Raw genomic sequence first — 13,755 nt, forward strand, 5'->3', positions numbered from 1 at the left:
TTGGGTGTTTAGGGAGCAAATCTCCGAGAGAAAATAAAACCAAGGCACTCTTCCTGCATCAAAATTATTTCTTTACATTTATTCCTAATAGCCTTTATTTGGAGGGGTGTAGGAACCGATAAAGTAGATGGAGATGAAAAATCTGATCATAATCTGATTTCTGGAGTTCTCAGATTATTGAAGAGATAATGTTAACAGCATAATCTGATCTGATTTCTTTCTGATCTTTCACACGTGTAAACCAATCAGGAAAATAAAGCAAAAAGGAAGGCCTAAATGGAAAAAAATGTCGCAAAAGTTATTCATGAAATTGCAGCCAATAGGCGAGTGGTTAGAGCTGCTGCACATATGGAAGAATATAGCTCCATCCTCAGAGTTGTGTTCAAGTCCCCTCTTGAAATATTTACCAAAATGTCTCTACAGCTCTTCCCTTACATCCTCATTAAAAGTTAAAGCACAGGTTGTACTATTTGTGTTTGACTTTGCTGAGATCACTCATCATTCGATGAAAAGTAATGCACAGTTGACATAGTTTGAACCCTGGACCTTTGAGTTTCCAAAACCTGTGCTGTCTCCACTGTGCTGTCATGCACAGGAGGTGCAAAACCACATAGAGCCCTTTGACTCCAAGTCCAAATATGGAGGCGCAGTGATTTTCAGTCATCTCCACCTGGTTTTGCAGGTGGAGATGACTGAAGGGAGGGGTGGGGAGAACATTATATGTAAACACAGAGTTTTGGATAATCAGATTTCTGAAGTGAATATAAATGCTTCAAATCTGATTATTAGGTTTATCTGATTACTCCAGTTTTCTGATTCTTCTGGCCATGTAAATGTAGCCACTGTTGAGAAATAGCAAAATAACGATTTGCTGGCCCAATAATGTAATAAGTTATTACGTTATTGATCGGACAAGAGGAAAATGGTTCACAAGTGTAATAAATTCAACCAATAAACGGTGGCGCAGTTTAGTAGAGCGGGTCGTCTCGTGATCGGAAGGTCGGGGGTTCAAATCCCAGCTCCTGAAGATGCATGCTGTCATTGTGTCCTTGGGCAAGACACTTCCCCCACCTTGCCTCCAGTGTCTGCATACATTGGTGTGTGGATGGGTGACTGGTTCCTTACATTAAAGCGCTTTGGGCCCGATAAAGGTAGAAAAGCGCTATAGAAGTTGAAACCAAATTTTACCATTACCATCAATCTATCCATCCATTTTCTTCCGCTTTATCCGGGGCCGGGTCGCGGGGGCAGCAGTCTCAGCAGAGATGCCCAAACTTCCCGATCCACACACACCTCCTCCAGCTGTTCTGGGGGGACCCCGAGGCGACACCAGGCCAGCTCGGAGACATAGTCCCACCACCGTGTCCTGGGTCTTCCACGAGGCCTTGTCCCACTAGGACATGCCTGGAACACCTCCCGCGGGAGGCGATCTATGTACTTTTAAAAACTAGCACATTAAGCATTGTGTTTATGCAACTTTCCTTTAAATGTAAGCTGACTTATTATTTTGTGTTTTCATCATCAATTTGTTTATTCATTATATTATTCATTGTTTTTTGTTTATTCATTGTTTTTCTTTGTCTTAAATGTTTTTTCTTTCACTTGAGGTCGCAGCTGTTATGCATGGGCGCGCAGATGGTAAAGCGGGTCAATTTATGATCGAAAGGTTGTCAGTTTGAATCCCTGCTCCCACATTTTCACACATTGAATTACTTATTCATTCTATACTCTATAATCCACAGCTGCCCTTGGGCTAGACCGATAAAAGCGAGGCTGCACTGTGCCATCAGCCCCTCCGACCACCACCAACCACTCACTCATGCACCACAGTCATGCCTCGCCCAAGGACACAGGGACGGTGTGAACCTGTGGGAGCAGGGATTTGAACCACCAACCTTAAGGTCAGAAGATGAGATTATGTAAGGGAATGCATTTGAGCTGCAACAAGTTACCCCAAGTGATTAAAAAAAAACTATTTGGGATTATCTAAGCTTTTAGAGAAATCTGCAGAAAAACAAATAAAGGGGCTAGATGCAAGTTGGCCATTTTCTACTCACTACTGCCACCTCAGGTCATACGTGTAACTGCACCTTCTATATTAAGCTTGTGCATGACAACACTTCGGACCGAAGTTACAGCTTTTTGAGTGACAGTGCAGGATTTTAGAGGCAGTTGTGGTGAACAGGTCTGGGCTCATTCTACACATTAGGACATTGCTGGAACATGTAGGGGGAGGAAAATACACAATTTAAACTTTTTAAACTCTGTATAGTCCCTTTAAACAACGATAAGTGTGTTGATAATAATGATAATAAAAAAAGAAGTCTTTTGTCTTGTCAAGCCAATAATATAATAAAACCAGCGAATAACGTAATAACTATTACATTACTGGCCCACAAATTGTTATTAACAGTGCTCAGTAGTGTTATTACGTTAATGGTAGTTATTATGTTATCGGTTCCTACAAGGGCTTATTGAGGTGTTTATTATTTTAGCGGCAAACAAACAGCCGTCTTCAGGGAATTAAATGACAGACTTTTTTACTGTTTCCCAAATGTTTATCCAGGACCTACATGTCTTTGTACCTTTCCTCCTATTTAATGCCACGTCATTGCAAATGTGTGTTTCAAGTCTTTCTTATTTGACAGTCTACTTTTCGTCTTGAATCCGGTAGAGCAGTAGAAAAGCAAAATCGTTGGAGAAAGCAGTGCCGTTGTGCCAGAGAGTGCAGCTCCAGTCAGTGTATAATGAGTGACCTCAGTACTCGACTGTCATCTTCCTCTGCTGTGCGGTTGCAGAGTGCACACACGAGCACACAAAGGACCTCATGGGCCTGTGTGCCTAGCTGTTGAAATTCTATCAGCTGTCTGCGCCTCCTACTCAGAGTGCAGTCGCGGGGCAGGTTGCTTCATTGGCGGTGCTAGTGGGGGGTGAGCCCTGGAGGTGGTGCATGTGTGTTTGTGTTGTGGGGAGGGTGTACAGGAAGAGGCACCTGCTCTTTGCTACTTCATTTCCACCAGCTGCTTTGCCACACACTTGAAAGGCAGGGCTAATACATAATAGACAGCTCCAGATTTGAAACTGCAGACCTCAGTGGGTATCCCTGTGTTTTACTGCAACATGACATTTAACTCCTTTTTTTTTTGTTTACATTTTCATTTCAGGGGGGAATAGAAATTATAATGCTGTGACTCTGCCGACTCATCGAGACCGGCTTGCATCAAGAGGCTTGGTCCCCTCCTGAATTTGGCCATGGACTTTTTTGACGACCCCAACCTGTTTGGTGGAAGTTTAGAGGGGCTCGAAGAGGACGGCTTTCCACCGGGACCGTCGATTGTGGATGAATTAAATCTCTCGGCTGACTTTGTGTCCATTCAACCTGATCCATTAGATGGAGAAAAATCCCACAACCAGATGCCGCTGCTCCCTTCGGCCTCAGTCCATCAAGCCATGCCTTCCTATAATCCACAGATGGGCCACTATATGGGTATGAAAGCACCAAATGTAGCCGGATACTCGTTTCCTGCTCCTTCGGTCTCAGGTGGTGGACCAGGTGGCCTGATGTCAGAGCAACATGGCCAATACCACAATGCCACAATGAGCCAAGCAACTCATAGTAATGGTCTCTTCTCCAATGGCAACAGCCCAATGTGGGGCAACCAAGACCAGAATGCAAATATCTACCATCCTTTAACACAACAGCAGCAACCAGTTTGCCATCAGCAGCTGCACAATCAGATGCATGTCAGACGTCAGCCACAACCACACCATCACCAACCATGTGCTATTCCACAGCAGCAGCAGCAGCAGCAGCAGCAGAACTGTATGAGGCAGCAGCTGCTAAACCATGGACATCACCAAAATCACATGCCGGTTTCAAACACACATCAGCATCATACTTTCTCTTACCATCAGGAAAGCCCGGCACAGAACCAACAGCAGATGCACCATAGACAGCACAATTTTGCCATTGGAGATCCAAGACACTTGTCAAAGGCTCTGGCAAATAAGTCATATTTGGATACTAAAAACGCTGCTTTAAGAGGACCATGTTTGCAGCAAAACAACTACCAACTGATGGCTGGAGCTAAGCCTGGAGAAAGCAGCATGAGCTTTTCTGTCCAAGCATCGTCAATGGTTCACTCTACTTCAGTTACTTCTGCCACCTCCTACCCTTCAGCTCCGTATCCTTCCTATCCAGGAGAGCCACAAGTGCCCAGTCTCAGTCAGCACTCTTCCCTTTCTAGGCCTGGCATGCAGGATTCCTCACTCTGTCAATTTTCCACCTCAACCGTTAATCAGCACAACATGAGGACACCGGTGAGTCAGGCGGCGGAGTATGACTTCAGAAGCATGTGCATTTCCGCAAATTCACAGGGGAATTGTAAGCCAGAGATGTTTGGCGCTCCTGCAAGCTGCTATCCCAATATGGTCAATCACGCTCCTTTCGACCCGCTTCAAAGCTGCGGGGCTGTTAACACAAATGGATACCAAGCGTTAAGGGAGAATCTTCAGCAAACACAGGCGCACAATGGGGTTTTGGAGGCTCATGATGACCTGCTGCCCGATATTCTGCCGCAGCTGGAGGCAGCCTTTACCCAACAGGAAGAATCGAGCTGTTCCTGGGACGATTCCATACAGAGAAGAGGACAAGATGCAAAGCCTGTTGATTGCCCCGAAAGCAAGGTAATGTGGTCTGTGTAACTTATTAATGTATTAGCGCTGTATTGCTTGAAATGACTGTTGGTCAGTCTTATGGTTTATGGCCATTAAAAATCTTTTTTTTTTTTATTAATGCCTAACCTATATACATTATGGGGCCAATATCGATATTGATATAAAGGGATCTGGAAATGCTGATAGCTTGTATCAGTGTTTCCCAACCAGGGATTTGGGGAACCATGGGGGTAAACAAGCACTTAGCAAGGGATACTTGGAGTTTAGGTTGTCAAACCCAGAGAACGCACGGCACGGTAGCACAGCGGTTAGCGCTCGTGCTTCACAACTAGAAGGTCTGGGGCCTTTCTGTGTGGAGTTTGCATGTTCTCCCCGTGTCTGTGTAGGTTTCCTCCGGGTACTCCGGTTTCCCCTACCACTAAAACATGTACAATAGGCCAGGATGTATGAGAGTGCCTTTGAGAGTGCGCATGGGGGACGACGGATGTAAATTAGCCCAAGGCCGGTGTGGCTTGTTCATTAACTTGCACTGTCCCGACCAAATAAACCAATAAATAAATGCATAAATAAATAAATAAATAAGAAAATGGTATTGTATATTGTACATTGTTTTCAAAGGAAAGTTGTTTAACCTCTTAACCCCCGTCTCAACCAAGTGCATTTTCTTCAGTTCAGCTTTATCCAAATCTAAATATTTACCAATCTATAGGCCTCATTTGAAAGCTACGAGCTACAAAACTGATCTAAACAAATCTTTTTCATTGCGTTTTTGTTGCGTTTGTTACATTTAAAAAAAAACTTTCATGTATTGTTTATTTGGTCGGGTCAGTGCATGTTAATGAACATACATGGGTCTCATGCATGTAAACAAGCCACACCGGATTGTAGCCATGGTCTAATTTCCATCCGTCGTCCCCCATGCGCACTCTCATTCATCCTGGCCTATTGTACATGTTTATAGTACTTTTGTGCGTATTAGACCTTTCAGTGACCCAGTAGCTGTATGCGTGGTTAGCATGACGCCTTTACTTTCGATCACAGTTGCTTCTAGGACGCGCCAGAATCAATTGTTTTTTGAGTTTCTGGTAGGTCAAGGCAGGGCAAGTTTATTCATACCGCACATAATATAAAAATGTCGGGAACCCCTGTCTTAGATCTGGGTCCAATATGATCAGCTTTTGTTCTCACAAAAATACAGTTTAACATTTATTACAACGCTTAAGACAGTTGTATGTCACTATCTTGCCATAGTTTTTACTCATGGCAACATTTCATGAAACAATCACATTTGAATTGGGGCTGCACAATAAGGGGAAAAAGCCATGCTTGTCTTAGATACTGCAAAAACAATATCATTATATATTTCTATGTAATGTACCACTTTTATGCAGTGAGTTCCAAAATCTAAATGAAAACAAACATTCAAATTCATTCATGTGTTGTAATCAAAACACAACAAAACAAAATACAAAATTAGGAGAAAATGACCAAGAAAATGTTTTCTTTTTTTTTTTTTTCTGATTAGGCTTTTAGATACAGTGGCTTTCATCAGATGGAGGGCCTCAGCTTGTGCTGTACCAGGTTTTTCACTTTCATTTCGATTCTAATCCTTGGTTTGATGATACCTGGTCTGTCAGCATGCCTTTGGAATCACAGCTATTGTTTTTTTTTTTTTCATCTCAGTATTTATTAGCAGTACATATTAGCTGTACACACAGATGTTGAAATGTGTGACTATTTTAGGCCATTGGAGCAGTGCTGGAGAGAGAACTGGGCTGGAAGTCATGCTGCTTTAGAGCTCATGGACACTAGATCAGGGGTGCCCAAAGTTCAGCCCAGGGGCCAGAAGCAGCCCTCAGGCTTCTTGGCGAGTTGATACACATTGCCAGAAGTGGTACATTTTACTACCAGTTTAACAATTCTTCACTATTATAACAACCTCAATAACAAGGGTTTTAGTGAGACGGAGCTGCCGTAAATAAAGGAGTGGTGGCACCGTTAAAACCTCTGCTAAATGCACCCAGTTGAATGTTCCTCTGCCTTGACCAACATCTGTAGCCCTCCAGTATACCCAACTATATACAGGCCTTTTTTTTGTAGGTATTGATTATTTTGTTGTGGTATTGATTCCTGTAAAGTAGTCACTGGTATTCACAGCATCCACGTACGTCACGGCATTAGATGTTTGTTTTGTCTTGTGTGGTACGGTTAATGAGGCTGACATTGTGATCACAGTAATATGGCAATGTTGTTCTGTCTGAGGATTAGTATGCCACAAACCAATCCACTGTGTCTCGTGAAATTGTTGGAAAAAGTAAGCTTGTCTTTCATCCAGCAGCAGTCTACCATCAAATCAGAAATTATTGTTTTGTATGGCGTCATTTAACTATCTTTTAGTCAGCCTTATTCTGATGATGTAACGTGCTGAATGAAAAAGAAAACCGAGCGGTCCAACTGTGGAAGAGCGATGGCACGGTGGGCCGAAGAGAGCTCGCTGAAATGCAAACACCGGGTGTATGAAGAGACATAAGAGCTCTGTCATAGCTTTTGCTGCGTCGATCCCTGTGTATTTGCGCCCCTTAACTTAAAGGTAGTTAAATTACGCCATATTTTTGTCCCTTTGGTTTAGTAAACAGCTGCGATCACGGTTTTTGGCAGTTCAGGCCGGAATATTTACCAGGACACTTAGATGAAGTTTGTTCGGGTTATCCTGTAAACAGATCAAAACTCAGACCTCTTTTAATGTTTAACTATCCCTGATACCATGTGTGGGGTGGCTGAGTTGGGGAAAGGTACCAAGGCTGCAGCAGTGGTTGAAAAGCAGTCTTAATGGCCTGTCCAGCCGACCTGTCTGGAGCCATTACCAGTGGGCCGACAGCAGGTCAGCACTGATTAGGCTAAGAGTGGCAGGAGTGTCTTCAGGACTTAGCTGTAAGCATACTTAGGGCTATATCAAGATGTGGGTCAGGGCAAGCCAGGAGCACTTGCTCACTGGCTCGCCGGAGAGTGGGGGAGGTTGTGCACTGTTGTGGTTGCTGCCACAGTTTGTGTGTGTGTCAGTGAGAGCGCTGGTCTGTGGTGAAGGCGTTTGAAAGAGGGGGCAGGGAGGCTGGAGATGGAGAAAGCAGTAGCTTGTGGAAAGGACAGCTCTGAGTGAAGGCAGGGAAGAGTCAGGAAGGAAGAGCATGGAGGACAGTGACATAGACAAGAGAAGCTTGTGGGAGGCAGGGAGAATGCATTAGCGAGCTGTAACTGGCTAAAGGCGGATCCTGGCCCTTGGTTTTTTGGTAACTTAGCATCCGCCGAGTTGAGATCCCGCAAGTGACCTATGACTCACAGCAAAAGCACTGATGCACATGTTATACAGGTATTACGTCCTGTGTCTTCAGGCAGATACATTACATACATCTACAGGCATATCTATCTATCTATCTATCTATCTATATCTATCTATCTATCTATCTATCTATCTATCTATCTATCTATCTATCTATCTATCTATCTATCTATCTATCTATCTATCTATCTATCTATCTATCTATCTATCTATCTATCTATCTATCTATCTATCTATCTATCTATCTATCTATCTATCTAATCATATATATATAGATATAGATATAATATGAAGACGAAGATCAAAGTGACATAATGTCAAGTGCCTTTGTTTGTTATAATTTTGATGATTAGCCCATTTTTAAAGTATTATAATTACATGAGAGTTTTAATTGGGGTTTTTTCAAGCTGTGAGCCATAATTATCAAAATGATAACGAATAAGGACTACATATCTCACTTTGCATGTAATGAGTCTATCATATATTAGTTTCACAGTTTAAGTTGTATAACAGAAGTAAATGCACTTTTTCATGATATTCTAATTATATGTCGAGCACCTGTGTATATATACTGTATGTAATCAGTCTCAGTCCAGAAATGTGTAGTTTAAGGGACAGCAAAGATACTGCGCAGAACCCTTAAGCTCCCAATGCACCTACATTTAATCATAGAACGAGCGCTATATGTGCTTTAGTACGAGTGGGTCTAAAAACACTTCTAATGAAAGAAAGACACAATAACTGCTCCAAATACAAATAGAAAGTTGTGCACATGGAGACAATAGAGAGCTGCAGGTGTCATGCGGACAGGTAGTAAACCTTATCGCTGTCTGAGACCAGCTCTGTCCGCGGTGTCAGCTGCACAACGTGGGTTGGGAGGAGCACCTGTAACATGGCTTCGGATGTTAAATAAATGTGATTAATTCTTTCACCACTGAAATATTATGTAGGGACAAAGTGAAGAGCAAGTCTCCTTGGACCTAGCTCTGCCACACTCAGAGCGCCCTTCGGAAAACTCCAGGGACAGTCTGGGCAAACAGGGCGGGAAGGGCGGCTCTAAACACGGCCACACTCCTGCCACTGCTTGGCAGCGCTTCATTTTGACTGAACACACGCAGGTTTAAAGGCAAGGCAAGGCAAGGCAAGTTTATTTGTAGAGCACAATTCATACACAAGGCAATTCAAAGTGCTTCACAGTTGCATAAATACAAGAAAACAAATAGAATCAATAAAAAACATCAACATAAAATTAATCAATTACAGTAAAAGGCGAGAGTGCAGATAAAATACTTTCAGTCATATGCATCGATAAAAAGAACTGTTTTCAGCCTGGATTTGAACATTGTCAGAGTTGAGGCCTGTCTCACGTCCTCGTGAAGACTGTTCCAGACTGAATAATTAAAGAATTATCTAATTTATTAGTACTTAACACACTTTTATAAAAGTAAATGTAGCTTACTAAATGAGGAGCTTAAGTCATAAATCAAAGTGTGTTACGGTGAATACGGAGCAGCTGAACTGTAAAACAAATTTCAGATCCTCGCATCTGACAATAAAGTATCTATCTATCTATTATCTATCTTACCTATGGGTCACCGTTCTCTTTGAAAATTTGACGACGCACAGAGAAAGAAAAGCCATTTCCTGTGTGCTGATGGTGCTTCAACTTCTCTTTGTAAAATAGACTAAGAGCGTACTTTTAAACTTTTTTTTGATAGAAATATTAAAATGAAAGGAAAAATGAGCGCTGTTGCGGGTCCCAAAAGTATTAACAACCTTGTATTCGACGGGTGCTCTTCCAAGAAGCCAGCAACACAGAAAAGTGGAAGGGTGACTGACTGATGATATCAAAAAGTATCCCAGGCACTCCATGGCATCAAAAATGTGTGATTTCTGAGACCACGGATACTTTTTGACTGCATTTAGTCAGTCACCCTTCTGCTTTTCTAACCTATACAGATGTTTATGCCTAAAAACCTAAAAAACAGTCTGACATTTGTTATTTTTATTTTTGCTGTCTTTTACATATAAAGTCACACTGGCAACAGGTGATGACTCAGTGCACCAGAGCTCAGCTCACTGGGCTTCTGCAGTGGTCCTTGATTGAAACAGGGGGCTAAACCAGTGCCGTACAAAAAAGCCTATCCCCGTCTATGTCAACATCCAGGCCTTGTTGACGCTTACAGGCTGACTGTGCTATTGATGTTCAGTGATGTGTGAAGAGCCTGCTGATAGCGTGTTTGCTGAACAGGCAAGGCACCAGGGACTGCTGCCCACTCTTCACTCCCCTGCTGTGGATGTGGCTAATTAGGATTTCCAGTGGCTGTAATGGTCAGCGGCGTGCAGCTCTGAGCAGTTGGAGCACTTGAGTCCCTGGTTGTTGCATAATAGAGATAAACTGAGTATAATACATCTTGGACATGTGCTATGCATCTTGTCCTGAAATGTGTGGTTCTTTTTTGGAAACTGTAGGATTTCATGCCAACATTTTGACTTTACAGCTGTAACAATGTCTTTGTTAAAGCTTGAAACTAAAGACAAGCTAATTGAGGCACAATGAGATATTAAATATGATATGACATGAGATTTGAGCAACAACATTGAATTCCATTGGAAAATATCCGTAGGCGTCAAACAAATCAATACAATTGAACTGTTAGAGATGCACAATAATATTATAATTAGTTATTGTTAGGATATGCCATTATTCTAAAATTATAGAAGACCTACAACAATACTGATTTATCCTAAATTTTTATAATTTTGTTCTATTTTAACCTTGTTTTGTCACAATTTGCTGAGAGCAACAAGCAACAGATTTGTAATTACGCTTATAGACATTCAATATTTTGTTATATTGTGCAGCCTGTAAGCAGAATTCTGGCGCTGATTGTTTGAGACCCGAACCACTGGTGGGTTGAGCCGGTCACGCGGCAGTGTTGCCGTGAGCGAGCAGGTGTAACATTTGACACCAAACAGATTTATTGATATAATTAACGACACGGTGATGACGGAAAAACAAAAGGTAGGCTGCTACTAACTCGCAAACACACATATTTAAAAACATAATATGTAATGGATTTGCTATGCTGCGGCAAAAGTTTATCCTCTCCTCAGATTTTTTAAACTGGAGTAGTCCCAGATGGATATCAGTACTAATACTTGCACTGTAATATCATTCTGGCTCTTGCCACATTAGTGCAGCCCTAGAGTATGGTGTTCTGATGAGAACAGTGGTCAAGATTTATTGCTTTATAACCAGCTTCATCATCTTAAAGACCTAGAGTTCAGAGCCTTAAAATGATGTGTGTAGTGTGAAGTAATTAATGAAAGTTTATGGCTTTTCATTGAGGAAATACAATGCCAGGCACTGGTAGCTTGGACCGCTGCATTAGATACATTTGAGTAAATTGGTCCGCCATATATTCATTCCCAGCTCCGACCAATGCAAGCTATTCTTGTATCCTTAAGCAAGACTCGGCCTACCTTACCTATTGGTGAATGTGATGGGTGTATAAGCTTTGAGTAGCCTGTGGAGGGAGGATAATAAATGAATTCCATTAAAATCATCATAATAATTTAATTTAATTGAAGTGCTGTTCATGATCAAACTTATGTTAGAGTGTGTGAATGTACCAGATAATGAATACAACAATTACCAAAATAATTTACTATTTTATGATTATTTCAACTTGAGCTCAAGATTTAGCATTTTCCCCCCAAAATAACACTGGTTTGCAGCGGTTTAGCACTGCTTCTTCACAGCAAGAAGGCCTTTCTGTGTGGAGTTTGCATGTTCTCCCTGTGTCTGCGTAGGTTTCCTCTGGGGCCCCAGAGGAAACCTACGCAGGGCCCCAGAAGACACCTATGAGTGGTAGGTTTCCCCGACCACTAATAACACACAATAGGTTAATCCTTCTGCCTGGTGATTCTGACTATTAGGCTTGACATCTAGAGATAGGTCAATGAGCTCTGCACTCCGGTCGCCCGCTGCTCTTTACAGGCTGTCAAAGCAACATCGAAAGATGGTTCAAAAACAGAGACAAATGTCCTCATAGGTACAATGAAATACATCTCATCAGGTATAGCTCAGGAGCTATACCTGATTTTCCTTATAGACATTGAATGATATTTTTTTTGTCCTCTTTTAGTGTATTGTAAACTCAAACACTGGGGAAAAAGCGTGCATCAAACTATAAAACATTTTTTAAATTTTTTTTATTGAGTTTTATTTTACACAAATACAAACAAAGGCAGCAGAGCTAAACGGCTCTGTTAAGCAGGGCAAAACGAGACGGCAGTTGAAGGAAGGGGATGTGCATACATTGATGGGTGGGGAGACTAAGACAACAAGAGTGGACACGGGTTTGCTTTCATTAGATACATTTTTTTCTTTGTTGTTCCCTTGTTTCTATAAAACATTTGTATCAATTCTATGAACTTTCAGGCAACTTGTGAAAGAGACCCTCAAAAGTGACCCTGCAAGTTGTGAAATTTACGTATAAACTTGTCCCTGTAAAGAATTTGGATGCTACAAATATATTAGGAAAGTTACGAATGAATTTGGACCACAACTAACATTTTAATTCAGTGATCTCCCCTTTCATTGTTTGCAATCAAAAAATCAGGAATAGAGCCTTTAAGGTTAAGTTATTGTCATTCTACAACTTGTACAATGAAATGTGTCCTCTGTATTTGACCCATCCTTCATTGCCGCTGGGGCAGCTGCATACAAGCAGTGGGCAGCTCCGGGCAGCGCCTCGGGACCCATCTCAACTGGCTGGAAGAGACACCTATTGTGCGTGTTTTGGGATTTGTATGAGTTCATCAGTTGAGTGAACTGAATAGGCAGTACCTCCCTTTGCCAACCTGAAAACTGATACGATGCAACACCCTGGTTCTTCCCCGTAAGCACTGCACACATTTTGCTCACAGGCGCATACACACACCCTTGGGAAACCTGCTGCTTCTGCTAGCACATGGTAATAGGCCGTGTCACTCGCACACTCTGCTGATCACCTCCCCCAACAGCTACACAGCACACACACACCCACATGTGCCTATCTCTCTCAAGCGCTCTCCCTCCCTCGCGCCTGGCTGCTCTGTCAAGTGTTCTGTCTTTTAGCGGCCGACGTCATTGGCCTGTCTGGAGGCCTGCCAGGGGGGGCGTGGTCATGCTGAGGTCAAAGGTAAACAGGAAGTTGGGCGGCCTATGTCGTAAGCGGAAGGGGTTGGTCAGTGGAAGAGGAGGAGCGGGGGAAAAGAGGGAGGAGTGAACTGTACTTGAGTTGAGTTTGTCAGGAGCATGTGGGAACGCTGCCAGCCCAGTAAGTTTGTACAGTTTGTGGTAAAACTAGCTTTTATTGTTCTGTTTCTGTGTGGTTGGAATGTTTTTAACCAGAAATACAACATCTCCAAGCCATTCTCTTTGGTAAATGTGTCGGTTCTTCTGGACGTAGGCAAATCTGTACAGTCTTGTTGTGTGTGGCTGTGCATTAGCTGTGAGATAACCTAAATGAACATAAGATAGCCTTTGACTTGTTAAAAGTGAAAGCCTGTAATGTAGCAGACTTCACTGTTCTGCCAGCGAACCACAATGTGTTTTAATATAAAGAAGAAAGTGAATAGTTTATGTAATAACTATGCCTGACACAATGGAGATATGTATTTCCACATATAAAAACGGTGTGAAATGAAGTGACCCCTCTGTCCTTGTGTTTGTAGCAACAAGACTGTTGTTG

At 42.3% G+C, this 13,755-nt stretch overlaps 2 protein-coding genes across 2 annotated transcripts in view; one reads left to right on the forward strand and one right to left on the reverse strand.

Moving 5' to 3' along the window:
• LOC306961672 (uncharacterized protein) overlaps positions 1 to 13,755 on the reverse strand; it is a gene marked incomplete at its 3' end in the record, with an annotated part of 428,593 nt that overhangs the window by 47,330 nt on the left and 367,508 nt on the right. The window lies entirely within an intron of this gene.
• chd9 (chromodomain helicase DNA binding protein 9) overlaps positions 1 to 13,755 on the forward strand; it is a 50,099-nt gene that overhangs the window by 3,024 nt on the left and 33,320 nt on the right. The window contains exon 2 of the mRNA XM_079554478.1: positions 3,165 to 4,686. Coding sequence (XP_079410604.1) covers positions 3,253 to 4,686 — 1,434 coding nt within the window. The 5' untranslated portion in view covers positions 3,165 to 3,252. The remainder of the gene's footprint in view (positions 1 to 3,164; positions 4,687 to 13,755) is intronic.

The sequence above is a fragment of the Gobius niger genome, assembly GCF_951799975.1.
Source record: "Gobius niger genome assembly, chromosome: 4".
NCBI classification, from domain to species: domain Eukaryota; kingdom Metazoa; phylum Chordata; class Actinopteri; order Gobiiformes; family Gobiidae; genus Gobius; species Gobius niger.